The 16,008-nt window shown below is 36.6% G+C and overlaps 4 protein-coding genes and 1 long non-coding RNA gene across 5 annotated transcripts; 3 read left to right on the plus strand and 2 right to left on the minus strand.

Moving 5' to 3' along the window:
• The first annotated feature begins 391 nt into the window (after positions 1-391).
• Positions 392-1,786, plus strand: LOC120260643 (arabinogalactan protein 41-like). The gene is given in 3 exon segments (XM_039268172.1): positions 392-603; positions 605-641; positions 1,475-1,786. Coding segments are annotated over 3 exon segments (228 nt in total). The 5' UTR covers positions 392-519; the 3' UTR covers positions 1,582-1,786.
• Positions 1,787-3,570: 1,784 nt separating this feature from the next.
• LOC120261795 (low affinity inorganic phosphate transporter 4-like) lies at positions 3,571-5,451 on the minus strand. The gene has a single exon (XM_039269780.1). The coding sequence runs from the start codon at positions 5,399-5,401 to the stop codon at positions 3,827-3,829; it is 1,575 nt and encodes a 524-aa protein (XP_039125714.1). The 5' UTR covers positions 5,402-5,451; the 3' UTR covers positions 3,571-3,826.
• Positions 5,452-6,160: 709 nt separating this feature from the next.
• On the plus strand, positions 6,161-6,626 carry LOC120260126 (uclacyanin 1-like). Its single transcript, XM_039267564.1, has 2 exons — positions 6,161-6,302; positions 6,415-6,626. Exons 1-2 carry the CDS (start codon positions 6,161-6,163, stop codon positions 6,624-6,626), a joined length of 354 nt encoding a protein of 117 aa, XP_039123498.1.
• Positions 6,627-7,343: 717 nt separating this feature from the next.
• LOC120260832 lies at positions 7,344-10,560 on the plus strand. The gene is made up of 3 exons (XR_005536503.1): positions 7,344-7,713; positions 9,521-9,941; positions 10,088-10,560. It is a non-coding gene; the product is annotated as an uncharacterized LOC120260832 (long non-coding RNA).
• Positions 10,561-13,701: 3,141 nt separating this feature from the next.
• LOC120260764 (ethylene-responsive transcription factor CRF1-like) lies at positions 13,702-15,399 on the minus strand. The gene has a single exon (XM_039268326.1). The coding sequence runs from the start codon at positions 14,775-14,777 to the stop codon at positions 13,791-13,793; it is 987 nt and encodes a 328-aa protein (XP_039124260.1). The 5' UTR covers positions 14,778-15,399; the 3' UTR covers positions 13,702-13,790.
• Between the last annotated feature and the right edge of the window lie 609 nt (positions 15,400-16,008).

Below are 16,008 nucleotides of genomic sequence, written 5' to 3' on the forward strand. Positions count from 1 at the left end.
TGATGAGGTTGTAGCATCCGAATCTTATTTTTATCATTTTTAAAATATTAGAATATATATAATTATCAAAATATATTTTTATTTTTAAAATTAATTTTTAAATAATTAATTAAATATGAATAAACCGGGAATTGAATCTTCTTCTAGTTGTCCACCATCATTTATCATTTTAATTCTCAGAATTCAAAATTTAAAATTTAAATCCTCAGAGCCGTTCAAGTGATAAGGCAGTGGGAACCAATGAAGTCGAGCCACGTAGGACATAATGGGTCCCAATGGTAACCAGGCTGGCCAAGCACATGGGCGTGGGTCCCACATCACCACGGGGGAATAAACCCCACTTTTTTTGTCGCCTTCTTGTCTACTCTCTCTCTTTATAAAAACCATAAACAAAGGCCTTGGGAGCCCTAGAAATCCAAACCATAGAGCCGGGTTCTCGCGTTCATCGCCTTCTTCTCTTCTCCAATCTCTCCTTGCTTTTGAGAGAAAGAGAGAGATCTGAGAGAGTTCTAGTGAGCAATGGCGGTGATTCCCAGGTTTCCTTTTGGTTTCATGGTCGCTGCTGCTTTCATTTTCGCTATTGTCTTACCCTGCCGTGCAGGCGCAAGCGCAGGCTCCGGCTCCAGCCCCGGCCAGTGATGGTTTGTTCCGTTTGCCAGTGATTTTTTTCTGAGATCTTAGATTTTGTTTGTGAATATGAATTTGTTTGGTTTTTAGGTTTTTGAAAAAAAAATTTTGGATGAGATTTGAAGAAATTGCAATGCGGATTCCAGTGTTTATGATTTCTTGCTGTAGTGGCTTGAGATTTGATTTTGAAATGCAGAGATGCAGTAATAGGTGGTGAAAAAGATTTTTTTAGGTTAAATAAGATTTGTTTTGATTATCATTGTGAATTTCATTTCTGGCGTATATTGATTGCCCAAAAATTTTAAATCTTTGAACATGAGAAGAAAATGTATTCTAGTTTTATTTTTTCTTTTTATTTTTCAAATGCTGTAGATATAGATTTGTTTGGTTTGTGGGCATTCTTTGATATATATATATATATACAAGAGATTGCAGCACTGATTCCAATGCTCAAGATTTCTTGTTTCTGTGGCTCAAGTTTAGATTTTTCAGATGCAGAGATTCACAATCTGAGATGGAAATTATTAAAAGTTAATGTATTTGTATCTTTTATTTCTTGAGGGAAAATTAGATGTTGTTTATTGGTTATGCTCTTATGATTGTGATTCTATTTGAAAATCATTAAGACAAACGTAAGAGTTTCCCAAAATTGAGAAGAAACTGAGTTAAAAGTTGTATTTTTTTGAAGGGAAAACCAGATCTCGCTTGTGTTATTGTTTATTTTTTGCTGTGAAATTTTATCTGTAAAACCCAAAAAGTACTTAAAAGTTATTGAAACATATAAATAACTCTGATTTTTTTGCAATGCTTGTCCTGATGAACTAAAGAAACTTGTTGTTTTTTTCAGGAACATCAATAGATCAAGGGATAGCATATGTGCTGATGTTGGTGGCATTGGTTCTCACTTATCTCATCCACCCATTGGATGCTTCCTCTCCCTACAAGCTCTTCTGAGCTTGCTCTTCAAGGTCATTGGATTGGTTTATGGTAGGGTAGAGCCTAGTAGAGAGTGAGATGATGTTTGGTGTTTGATGTTCAGGGTTCATAATTATATAATTTACTCATGTTTTAGGGGTTATTATGGTTGGATTGTTTATGACTAGTCCTTGTTGCTGTTAATACATTGTGCTAATTTAAGTTATATATTTCTTTTTTCTCATTTTGTGGAAAATGTCTCATGAGTTGTTCATGTGATTCACTGAGCTGTGGCATGCATTCATTTGGTCATGTTCTGTTGGATTTTTCTTTGACTGGTTCTGCTGTTATTTATGATGTAGATACCATTTGACCATATCCGTCCTTGAAAAGCTTAATGAAAACATATGAACATGGTATTGAATTGGTGGTTGAAATCATGACCTGTGCATGAAGACTTGGAGTGCAACATGCCTTTACAAGCAGTAATATACATACATATATATATTTGTGTATATATATTGCCCAAAATCCAACATGAATTTCATGGTAATTCACAAGAAAACTGAACTTACTTGCAAATTGATAAAAATCCAATTGTGGTAGGCCAGGTCTGGATTGAAATCTCTTGGGCAGATCTGAAGTTTTCAGAGCATATACAGCAAATGACAGTTCAAGATGCTAAACTTGTCAAGAGATTCTGAAATTTAAATTCATCATTACTTTGACCATGAATAAGTAGATTTCCTGATGAGAACGCTAGGGTTGATGAGAAAGTAATTGTTAGGAAAGCAATTACTGAAAAAATAATTTTTTTTATTTTTGTCTGATATGTTTTGAAAATTTTGATTAAATTGATGAGAAAATAGTATTTATGTGTTTGCATTTGAAGATATTTTTAAGAATTTTTTGACTTATTTATCAACAACTTATCAATCAATTTTTAATATTAAAATAAAAATAAAATGTTTTTAAATGTATACATTGTTTTTAATATTAAATATGTAAATAAAATATTTTTTTAAATAAATAAATAATAATAATAATAATAATAATAAAGTGTTTTTAAATGTATAAAATATTTTGGATATTAAATAGTAATAATAATAAAATGTTTTAAATTATGATATTAAAATAATAATAAATAAATAAAATTTATAAATAAAATGTTTTAAAATAATAATAAAATGTGGAAAAATAATTTTAAAAAATTAAGAGTATTTTGGTTAAAAAAATTATGCTAATTTTCCTTTTTATAAGATCCAACCTTCTCATTATTTAGTGTTGCCACTCTGGTGGCTCTTCTGTTTTTTTGAATGAATATGATTTATCTATTTTTTCAAAAAAAAACTTTTTAGTAAGGGAATTATTTTTCCTCATCGAATTTGTTTTCCATGACAAAGTTATTTTCTAACCAAAAAAAAAAAAAATCTACCAATTATAATGATTCTCATGTGTTATTTTCAGAGGAAAAACGTTTTCTACTTTTCCACGCACCAAATGCAACCTAGGTGAAGGATAAAAATAACTGAAGATAGTCCTATATGCACATTGCTATTGTGAAAATTCCAACAATTTAAATTAGAGGACATCTTTTCTTTAACTTTGCAATTTGTACTGACAGAAGCTCACTGACTGATTTTTCAAATTATGGCTGAACAAGTTCGGATTTGTACTTAGGAAGTCGTTTATCGGAGGAGTTTAACGTTAATTAAGTTTTTTTATATTTAAAAAACCATGCCAGGTACGATGAAAAATAAATTAAGTATTCAATAATTTAAAGGCAACAGCTATTTACATAGATAGCAAAGTCTTATATAACCTAGTTATTAGTTAATATATGTATATATATATATATTAAGAGGATCAAATCTCTCACATAATTTTACATTTCTCCTGCAATTCCCCTTTCTATCTTATCAATCTATTATATATATATATATATATATTGTTCTGCAGCTATACAAGGGACACATAACTCTGCCAAATAGAATATCTATCATTCAAATGAAAATTTGAGCCATGAAATATTACAAATCACATAACATATAACAGGGAAAATACATAGATAAGGTTCATATGAACTCACTTACATTTCTTCTTATCTTTAAACTTAGAAAACGTACACAAAACCAAACAAAGAGCACATGCACACAGTACTGACACTGTGTTAATTACTACTATATGTGCCACTTATTCTATGACAAGTAATATAACATGACACACATATAAACTAATAAAACAACATAGTATATAATAATAGCATGCAATGCATATATGAACCCTAATAAACAGCACTCTCATTACCTGCACCACCTTTAGCATGAGCTTCCATTCTCCCATCCTCCCCTGAAATCTCCTCCAGTGATCTCCCCTTGGTCTCAGTCACCAAGAAGGAGCAAAAGAAGCCCAGAATGTTAGTGAATGCAAGCCCTATAAGGGCTCCTTTGATTGACTTGGACGTCCCATTCAACGTGTAACTCTGCACAAAGAAAGCTCCAACTATGGCCCCAGCCTTCCCCGCCGCTGCACTCAATGCATGGCACGTCGACCTCACTCTCGTCGGAAACAACTCCGCCGGTAAAACAAAGGTGGTGCTATTAGGTCCAAAGTTGGCGAAGAAGAAGGTCAATCCATACAACATAGCAAAAAGCTTAGGACTCTCCTTCTTCAAATAGTCATACTTGAGCCCCATTATCAACATGAACACTGACATCATGAAGAAACCAATGAGTTGAATGAGATGCCTCCCCATCTTCTCAATGAGTACCACGGTGAACCAGTAGCCAGGGAAGGTCCCAAAGAGTGCAACAATGAACATGGCTCGTGAGGTCTCATATACTTCTTGCAGTGCATTCACCTCAGTAGCAGCACTGGTGAGATGAATGGCTGGAAAGATATCTTTTTGTGTCAGGTTCTGGCTATAGAATGCGATGTCAAGGAGGAACCAAGTGGTCATGGTTCCTATTAAGTGCATGCCATGGCGGCGAAAGAACTCAGCTGACCATAGAGTGTAATCGTTTGAAGTCTTGAACTGCGCCACCTTCTCTTGCTCAGCTTCAATCTCAACATCCATCACCTTCCCCATGTCGAGAGCTGCTTGTTTAGCATTACCAGCAATGATGGCTGTGTACCTGCCCGTCTCCGGCATTTTCATTCTCCAGTAGAAGGTGACAATCGCCGGCATAGCACCAAGCATGAGAACAATCCTCCAGAGAAAGTCAGCCTGTCTTTGTGTTGATCTCCATGGATCTTCAGAGAACTTAGGGGCAGGATAGTAGTGAAGGAAAACGCCGGAGAGGATCATGGAGACAAACCCTGCAAAGATGATTCCAACGCCTTGCATGGCGAATACTGCAGCGATGAACGCACCACGAGTCTTCTTGTTTGCATACTCAGACATGATAGTGGCCGAAAGAGGGTAATCACCGCCGATACCGAAGCCGAGCCAGAACCGAAAGAAGCATAGAGTACCCATGACTGCCTTGGGTGTGGTTCCAAAGGAAAGGCCTGAGGATAAAGCACATATGACCATCAAGATGAGAGTGATACCATATACCTTCTTCCTGCCGAGCTTGTCACCCAACCAGCCAAAAACTAGTTGTCCCATGAGAGTGCCAACCAGAGCCACCCCCACGACAGCATTGTTCACGTCTTTTGGGAGCTTTCCTAACTTTGAGTCGCCTGGTACTGAGTAGTAGAGGCGGCCGAGGAGCTTGGAGACAGTGGAGATGCAGAAGAGGTCATAGGCGTCAGTGAAGAAGCCCATGCCGGCGATCACAATAGCAGTTATGTGGTACCATTGCGTGCGGGCAGTGTCAAGCGCTTTGAGCACCGCCAAGTTCGGTGAGTCCGACATCTTGGAGTTGCTCTGCTGCTTTCTTATCTTGTTTGTGATGAGGTTGGAGGGAAGGCTGGCCCTCTTAATTAATTTATAGTGGTACATAGTACTAATTAATAGCATGGCGTTTATAACTAAGTTTCAGCGTTATTTACTGAGTATTGAGCGAGATCTAATTTTGGATATACCTAACTTTGTTTCATCATGGTCTCAATGATTTAGATGAATTTTGGAGTATTATACCTTTTGGCGATGAGCTGGTTAGGAACTACCGAACTAAGATAGAGATTTGGAATTAATTAGTGAAACAATTAATTAAAATATATATCTGAAACTCATGCTATATATTACATTACAGTAATGCATTTAATAGTTTCTGATTGTGTATTATTTTATATTGATATTAATGTAGTTCCTGATTTTGTATATATATATATATATATATATTCTTCTTAAAAAGCATGAACTGTAAATATGGTTCACTGGAATGAGGTTATCCAAACAATTCCCACTTATTATGGTTCTCCAAGGAATTAAACGAGCAACCTGACCTTTTCAAACCGGTCTCTCTCTCTCTCTCTCTCTCCTAATGGTCATTGATTTTTCATAATTATAGTAAAATCTCAATGCTAATTACAGTAAACAAAACCATAACCTTCTCTATTTTAATCCTATAATATAGAGACCAAAGAACACCGTGCCAAGAGGTGAAGAAAAAACAAAAGGCAAAAAAACATGGCAGGAGTGCACACCTATTTGATCTTTGTATCAGGATTAATGGCTTGCATATTCAGCCTGTCCATGGCCGCAACTGAGCACACCGTCGGCGGCGAGGACTTTGGATGGCAAATTCCCCAAACCAAATCCTTTTATCAAGATTGGGCTGATGCTCGTACCTTCACAGTTGGCGACAAATTAAGTAAATTTTTTTTTCCCATGCATACACAGTAGAATTAATTTTGTTCTAGCATGAATAATTTATTTTAATATTTTGAGTCTAATTATAATAAATGTATTAATTTGTTTGTTAGCTTTTCCTCACACGACTAGCGTGCATAGTGTGGTGGAGGTGACAAAGAGTGACTTCGATGCTTGCAGGCAGACGGAGGTGATCGGAATGTACTATATGGGACCAACAGTGCTGGAACTCACTGAGCCTGGAATGCATTACTACTTTTGTGGTGTAGGGATGCACTGTGAGGCTGGCCAGAAGTTCAGAATCAATGTCAAGCCTTCTGCTTGAGAATATTGAGAAATCTTTTAAATTTTATACTTTTTTTTTTTCTTAATTGCATTTTTATCTTCTGCCGTCTTTAATAAAGCAAATTGTAAATCAAAATGTAGTTGAGATAATGCTGATTTTCATGGCATAAATTATGGAAAGTAATTAAAAAAATTATCTTGATTGTGGAAAATAAATGTGAGACATTTAAGAAATTTTCAGTTCAAACATTGCTAAAAACGTATAGTGGTAACGGATCTTCGGTGTAAGTTCTAGCTTGTCACTTAATTCCCATGTTCTCATGTGAGAGCAGATAAGAAAAATGATTAATCTCAAGTGTATACACCCTTATTTTTTTTAGTTTAAGGTGTCAAAAAAATATATATATATATATATAGGTCTCTGTCATTTTCTATTCATTATTAATTATAACACTTTTTCACTTGACACCGCTTTAAAATAAAGAAATTATTACCATTTTCTCACTTTTCAAAAATATCAACTAATCAAATTTTTAATTTCATTTTAAGTATATATTAAGGATTAACAAATGGAAAACCGATGGACATCTATTTCGGGGTTGAATGTAAAAAAACCCTTGCCAAATGTTTTTCATCAATGCCCCTGAAAAGTTTCTAATTATTTAAGATCAAAAGATCTAAATTAAACTTTTTAGAGGGTATATGTGCAAATTATATTTTTATCACCGTTTGCCCTTTCCCTCTCTCGACTGCATGTCCAACCATTGAAGCCCCAACACCAACCCTTGTTTTGCTTCGTGAATTTGGAGATGGATTTCGAGGAGATGGAGATGGAGATGGAGATGGAGATGGTGCTGGAGAAGATATTGGACCTCCACGACGAGGTAAACGATTCTATCCACGCCATCTCTAGGTCTCACTTTCTTCAATCCGTCAAGGCCTTCGACAAGACATAGCCGGCGATGAAGCAGGGTGAGGTGGAGGTGGCCGGTGAAGGAGGCCATGGTTCCTGTTATTCAAGATTTTCCGGGTCGCGCATGCTACTCCCATGGTGGAGGCTAGAAGCCTCAATGGCATAAGGGCCGCACTTGAGATTCTGGAGGACCAATTTGAGTTCTTCATGTGAGGTCGTCCATTCTTCATATGCTTAATTTTTTTGCATTTTGATACAATTGTTGATGTTAGAGTTAATTTGTGTGAGATAAAGTTATGGTTTTGGGGCAATTGGTTGAATGGATGAAATAGTATGGAACCTTTGGATCTTTAGATTGTTCTTTCTTTCTACATGGTTAATAGAGCGAAATGTTTTTTCAATTCTGTCAATTGTTGTACTTCTTTGAGTCCTTTTCTTGTTGCTGAACTTCATAGTGTTGTTATTCCTTGCCTGATTGATCCATCAGCAAAAACTTCAAAGAAGTTGTTTCATCTTTTGCTTTTTTATTTTTGATTGATTATATGTGAATAGCTTCTTAAACTTGGAGGAAATTGAAGATTGTTTGTGATAGGGAAGCTGTTGGATGCCCATCGTGTACTCTTTCTAGAAGAAAAACTACTGAAAGTTAGCAGAGAAAGTGGTTGTTGTAGTTCTTTAGCCTTTGGTTTAAAGGAAAAAATAACAATGGAATTGTATTGGCTGAATGGAATGAAGAAATCATGCCAGTAATCCACCAGTACCACTGCCATGGAATGTAAGAAGAGTAAATAACCAACCAAAACATAACCTTTTTCTGGCTATTTCCTGCTATTGTTCGAAGTGTCAATTGACATATGACGTAGTGGACATTTGGCCAGAAAAGTCGTTAAAGGAATAGAGGGTGGGGTATGAAATATAGCAGGATATCACTTAGTAAGGTCCTAATCCTTTTATGTTCTGTCTTTTCTCTTGCTTCCCTTTCTTTAAGGTTTTAATTCTGGTCTACGAGGAGATAAATGATCATGATACAAAGTAACTTAAATCATGACAAGAGTGTAGAAACCTAGCCTTGAACTCTACTTGGCATTTGGATGTTTAGATACTGATTCCTTCTACTTTGGCATGTGGATGTTGAGATACTGATTCCTCAAACTTTCTGATGTTTAGAATTAGTCTAAACAATCTATATTGATAAAATTCATGCAATATTGTTTAGAACTCTGAAACATAAAATAGTTTGAGAATTTGAGTTGCAAGTGCTTAGGGATGGAAAATGTGGTGAATTGTCTATACAATGATAATTCAGTGTCACTTTGGGAAGCATAGGTTAGTTTTATTTAGGTATGTGAATGGCTTTGTTTATGTTTATTTTCAGATGAAAATAACCACATAAGGAGCTGATCATCCAAGTTTGATGATTATAAGTAGTCATGATTAAAGGCTGAAGTGATTATTGGATTTTGGATTGCAGTAAAGGATAGTGGGAGAGATCTTACACAGAGTAAAACCACTATTTTGAAAACTCTTTATTGCAGTTGAACTGGTGTTTAAACTTCATTGTTTATGTTGTCGATGCCCTAGAAATTTTGCTGGATTAAGTTAGAATTTTTCTGGAGAAGTGATGTGATTTATTTCTCTAGAATGGCTAGATTTCGGGATTATATCTCTTACATCTACTTAATTCTTTCTCGCAAGATTTAAGCTATGAGGTGCTATGTTGTACATCCCAACTTTTGTCGATAATATTTACAAACTTGTGTTCGTTGAAATTTGAGGACATGCTTTATTGTTTTTAAAGACGGAGCTGAAATTTGCTAATTCTTTTATACATGCTTTTCTATCATATTATGTTGTACAGATCAACTTCATCTGGTGACAAAACTTAGGTTCATTTATAATGTCTCTAGTCATACTGAAATGCTTGTGCCCTTTGCATGATATTTAAAGTTTGGGTGAATCAACATTATGATCTCTAACTCCCGTTATTAAACATGAACTAATGTTGTTTGCGGACCGTGCAGTCTCAACAGCAAGCAGGACCCAATGGAGCACTGACATGATTGGAGCATTGCCAAATTGTCCTGGCAATGAAACTTTCTGAGCATCAAGGAAATAAGCACAAAGTCATCAAGGAATCTCTATCATTTGTCAGTGATGTACATTCTACCACCGACAATTCGTAAAACCTATTGAAAATACCAAGAAATCAGTCCAGCAATTCTCGTGAAGACACAGAGTCTGTTTTTCCATGCCAGATGTTGTTATCTAAATTATCAGCACCTAAAAAACATACGAAATCAGATAATCTCAGTGCCATACTCACGAATGCGGCTCTCTTAGTTATTAGCATGCTTGTTATACTGCAGCTGCATCAAGTGGCATTCAGGAAGAGAAACCAAAAAAGAATCTTTCCTCAGCATTTAGATGTATTCTATGCAAAAGGTAAAGTTTTATCAATATGCAGAAATTGTTCTTATTAACAGTATTAACAAATCTTCAGTGCCATCATGTGTTCTTCTACACATTGTTTCAGATTTCTAGTTTCTCAAATAAAACAAAGTCCAATGAATGATGTCTATATGTGGCAGGATTTAAACATCTCTAGTGAAGATGTAAGTGAAGGAGATGCATGGGAGTGGTACATGCATTGATGAATGCTGTTGGTTGAGCGTGAGAAACATGGCCACGTAGGAAGCATGGACCAAATGTAAGTCATTGCATGGAAAAATTATCAGGTTTCACCTCCCCCAAACAAAGGTCTCTTACTTCAGCTCCACATCAGTCTTGTCGGTTGGTAAACCCTTCTCTCTCCTCACCAAATTCATTTCATTCACCCATGTATTCACTCATCAATGAACCAACTTCCTCATCTTCCTTACTGATTATTATTATTATTATTATTATTATTATTATTATTATTCAGACTATTTATTTTTACTATTTTTTAATCAGATGATGTATTTTTATTTTTATTTTTCCGCTTAAGAATTTTTATATCATAAGGTGGTAGTGTAATCATGTGTGAGATTGGTGGTGCACTTGTTTCAATGAAAGTTGAACATGATTCTCGTGTTTGTTTTACTGTTATAGTGATGATATCCTTAGCAGGTTGAGTGGTGGAAATGCAGCAATGGGCCTGGGTTTGTCACCACTTGTGAGATCTTTTGTGGGCCATCCAGCTAAGAGCGGAGATGGCCCACTGAGCCTGCTCATATTAAAGAAATGTTATTTCAAATTATTATTTATTATTAATCTATATACATGTTTCACTTGTATCCAAAGCTCTATAAAATAAATTATTATTTATTTAATATAAAAATCATTTGTTGGTGGGTAAATTACATATCTTTCAAATAATAATAATAATAATAATAATAATAATAATAATAATATAATCAATCAAATTTAGATATTTAAACCACAATAAATTTTTTTTTTTTGCAAAAATAGATAAATGACTTCTATTAAAATGATAAAAATATAACAATCCTTTACTAAACACTAAAGAGTAGAGGAAACAAAAGAGAACATTATATAAGATGTGGTAATACAATATCTATGTCGTAATAAAATATGGTTTATATTAGAGAAAAAAAAAAAAGGGGGGGGAAAAAGTTGAAAATAAACGATTAAGTTTACAAATTAATGTAAAATTATGTATGTTAAAATTTAAGTTTTCAAAATTAACCAACTGTAACGTAAACATTAAATTTCCCACATTTTATGAAACCACTCAAGCTACTCAAACTGACTTCACAAATATCATAGAAGATTCGTTCAACTCTAATATCTTTGTCCTTTTGTTGTCTTGTTGTCGTGCTATGTTTTCCTTTACATGTGTCACTTTCTTGTACTTTTTACTCATTCTATCTTTTTAACAAACAAAAGAAAATAAATAATGAAATAAATGAAAGTAAAGCTCTTAAACAAAGTACTATTGTAGTAATGTTACTGACTTACTGTCTATGTGCATTAAAATTACTTTTTATCCATTTCTCATAAACACCCCCCACAAATCAATAAATTCCAAGCCTTTCAATTCCTAGAAATTGAGAACCTACTTTCCACTCTACTACACCTAGCTACCAGACTGAAAAGAGATACAAGCATATATTAAGATGATGAGGTGGTCACAAACCCAAGAAAATGGTTTAAAATCTAATCCAAACTCATTCAAGGATAGCACCCCTTCAAGATAAGAAAGAACACCAGCTGAACAACACTAAGGTTGGAGAATCTAAGTTTAAAGAGATTCTTCTTGAGCATACAAGCAAGTCCAATGATAAGAATGCTTGGAATAAACCCTGTGTATTTCATATGTTGCCACCTAATTAACAATTGTCCTTATGCTTTGAGGTTCATGTTTTTGTATTTATGTCTGCTAATTGCATTCTTATGGGTTCCACTTTTTTCATGGGCCATAATCATGTTATAATTAATCAAATTTAGGTTTTGTGATGCTTTACAAATTTTTTAAGTTGAAACATTTTGTCGGATTCTTTTAATTTTGAATTTGTTAATACAAACTGTGTAAATATTATTAAGTAGATTTGATTATTGAAATGAATGAAAGTTGTGAGTTGCAGTTCTTGGTTTTTATATTTAATGATCAAAAAGTCTCATTCTGTTTGAATTAGCGAATGAAGATATTTGAGCTATGACCATATATAAATTATATGAGAAGAATGAGGGCCACTAGACAAAGTGAAATGATTAAGAAATACAGGACCACTTAATTAAGTAGTTAAACTAAAGAAATTAATGATTAGTTAGCTTGTGTCATCTTTGTAATTGGCCATTTTTTCTTTGAATATACCTGATTTCCAATATCTTATTTAATTTGTGGGAACCTTTAACGTCTAGTTCTACTTAATGATTAATCTAAATATACTCTCTCTCTCTCTCCTCAAGGAATATTTTCCTCTAAATAGTAAAAAGTTGTGACCTTAGAAACCAAAGAAATTATAAGAAAGCTATTAATTAGACGAACCAATATAAACCTAACAACTAACGATAACATTCTAATGCCTAACTCTTGTCTCATTGCACCAAAAGCCAAAAAAATGCTTGTCATGGCTATTTTCCTAGCAGACAAATCTCATCAAACACACTCCTAATTACAATTAGTTCTAATCAATCATGATTAATCACACAAAACAAAAACACACAAGGGTGGCAAAAATAATGAGATTAAAATATTGCTCACTCTAATCAATATTTCACTAATCCTAACTTAAAGAGTTGTTGAAAGTTCAAAGAAGAAGAAGGAGAAGAATGGTGTTCATTCCAAGGCATGCCTTAAGAACAATAGTGGTCTCATGATTAGGGTTGGTTAGCATGTTAAATAAATAGCATGAGAATGGCCACAGTGTCTGACATCTCATGCCACGCTGCTCCATCTCTTCCCATTGGTAGTTGAGATCAAATCACTAACCAGTGTCACCACTCACCACTTACTTCACACCAAGCTTTCTCTTTTCTCTCTTTCTCTGTGTAGTAGTTTTAGGGTTTCTCACATTTTCCAAAAAAATACAACAAAACAAAACTTTTGATGAAGAACGTTCTCCTCCTTTTCTCTTGATTGCCTACAAGAGACACTTCTTTGATTGGACATCCTTGAATGACTGATGAGATATATCTCTATTGTAACTCTTTTAACACTCCTCCCTGAAAGTTACTCCATGCTTTCCTATGTTTGGAAAACTAATTATCTCTCACACGTTCACCAACTTCACGTGTACACACATGCACGCAGTACTTTGATACTTTCACTGTTCAGTGGATTTTCAAAGAAACAAGAATTTGCAAGGAAGGAAGGAAGGGTCTCTTGCCCATTCTGACATGCCACGATAAACACACCCGTTGTCTTTGCTTTTATATATAAATTATTTTTTTGTTTTTTTGTTTTTTTCATAACAGACCTCATTGACTGGGCTACAACCCATTGGGCCGTCCTTTGTGGAGCCCGAGGGCTTTGAACCATGTGCACCCACAAATCACGCTGTCACGTTGAAACCATATCCCGAGATAACGGAGGAGAAGGGAAGGGAAGGTGTACATATTAGAAAGATAAGGGGTACACATATCAATAATACCAACTTTTTTCGATTACCATAAAACAAACTTCTTGCTTAACTTAAGATAAACAAAAACAAACTAAAAATAAAAAATAAAAAAAAAAAAATAGAAAGGATTTAAAAAAAAACAGAGGGAGCCGCTCATCCGTCGCCGTTTCCAAAACCGGCCGATTAATCGGCGCCCGGCGCAGGAGAAACCAAAGCCAAAAACTCTTTAGATCGCCGGAAGGGGTTCGATCGGGAAAAGATCGCCAATATCCTGGAAGTAATCGTCAACCTGCCACGTCGACGAGCCGAAGTCAGGCAATACATCGTCCAAGCCATCGGCGAACAAGCCAATCTGAGCCGAGTCCTCGAAGATCCTCGGCTCCACCTCGCCGAAGCCGAGGAAGTCATTGTAGAGCGGCACGTCCTCAAAAGGCATGAACTCGCCCAAGTCCTCCGGTATCGTCACTGTCGCGGTAACATTACCACTATCGCTACCGCAAACGTCTTTGTCGGGAATCGAATCGGACGTCGGCGGCTGCGCGCTCTGGTGTTTCTCGGGATCAGTGTTCAACGATGAAGAGAAGTTACGGAGGACGGAGGTGGGAGAGGAGAGGACGTGAGACTCATCGCCGGATTCGTACCCACCGGAGGATGACGTTACGTTGGCTGGCTCCCGAGCCGGCGGAGGCGGAGCCGGTGGCCGGGAGAAGTTGGTTGTGGCGTCTGGGCCGCGGAGCTGGATGGCGGCGGAGTCGTAGACCATAGCGGCCTCCTCGGCGGTGTTGAAGGTTCCCAGCCAGACTCGCACCCGCCGCCACGGGTCACGGATCTCCGCCGCGTACTTGCCCCATGGCCGCCGCCTCACTCCCCGGAACCTTGTCGCGCCACCAGACGCCGGTGCCGTGGCTGGAGTGGGCGCGACCTTCTTCTTCTTACTACCTTTTGTGGACTTGGTCACCGCCGGCGCTGCCCCTCTCGCCTCGAATCGGATTTCATGAATGTATCTCCGGCCACGGCGGAGGATCTCCAGACAATCGTCTTCGTCGCTGGATGAGTCCGTAGCGTCGTTGTCGTTGCAGGAGATCCGCACTGTCCTCGGGCACGCCGTCAGTGCCGGTATGGCTCCAGGTTTCAAGTTCCCGAAAGGCAAGGGCTTTGAGACCACAGTGACATGATCGGCGCGCTTCAACGGCATGAAGAAATCACAGTCCATGACTTGAAAGATTGAATCTTTCCTCACCTTAAGCTTCGCATTTGCAGGAAAAACTAAATCTTTCTCCCCAAAAATAAAAAAAAATAAAAAGGATTGATTCCTCTGGATATTGTTGCAGGGGAATAAAGAGCAAAAACAAAGAAAAGAAGAAAAAAAACCGGTAAAAAAAGTTAAAGAGGAAAGGTGTGCAATCTCCTACGAAAGCTGGAGAAGAGGGAGCAGTAAAGACCAAAGAAATACGGAGGCCACGGCGAGAAGCCTTAAAGAAGAGAATCTAACAGCATAATATAGAAGAACAAGAGAGTAACTGAGAAATTTCTCGGAAAGCAACAAGCTTTAAGCTTTAAGGAAGGAAAAAGAGAAAGAAAGAAGAAGAATAACAACAAGGTTTTAATTAAGTTCCTTCTTCTTTGTTTTCAGTGTTCTTTTACTCAGAGAACCAAAAAACACAAAAGAATAAGAGACTAGTACTATGAAGTATGAACACAGACACAGAAAGAGTGAGGAGAAGAAGGAATAGTATAGACAAAGGGTTTTAGAAAGAGAGAGTAGAGAGGTTTTTTTAGAGAGAGAGAGAGAGAGAGACAAAGCGCGGGCGAGAGAGAGAGAAGGGCAGAGAGCTGTGGTGGTGATGTGGTTGGCTGTGAAGACCGAGATCGGTGTTTTATAGGAGGATCCCAAACAGCCGAAATCGGCAAGCTCAGCACCCAAGACCCTCTTTTATTTTATTCCTAATATGAATTTTTTTATTTTATTTATTTATTTTAAAATTTAAAATTTTTTTAAATTTTTATTCCTGGTAACTCATTTTGGTTTCTCTTGATTTTAAATTTAATTTTTTTTACACATACCTTCCCCCACTGAATCTTTTTGTATTTGGAGAGAAAAAGTTTTTCTGTAAATATAGGGAAACTCAGGGACGTGTTTGAGAAAAAACCCAAACTCCGAGCCGCCGCGTCGGCCAGGCGGAAGCCAGTAACAAGTCGACACCTGGTATTGTCGGTCCCACTTAAAAGTCGGACCCACTCGCGTGCAGCGCGCGTGCCGACCCGGGCCTCGGGTTTCGGTGATTGGGCGGGTGGGTCACGTGACCATGGGAGTGTTTACAATTATAGTCAAATCCTTGGGTTTAGCCAACCTCGTCAGAGCCATTTGACCATTTGGCTCAGCTCACTAATTTACAATAACCCACCTCTAATTCTTTATTAATCCTTCATTAATCACTACCCAT

Source organism: Dioscorea cayenensis, chromosome 5, assembly GCF_009730915.1.
Source record: "Dioscorea cayenensis subsp. rotundata cultivar TDr96_F1 chromosome 5, TDr96_F1_v2_PseudoChromosome.rev07_lg8_w22 25.fasta, whole genome shotgun sequence".
Classification (NCBI taxonomy): Eukaryota; Viridiplantae; Streptophyta; class Magnoliopsida; order Dioscoreales; family Dioscoreaceae; genus Dioscorea; species Dioscorea cayenensis.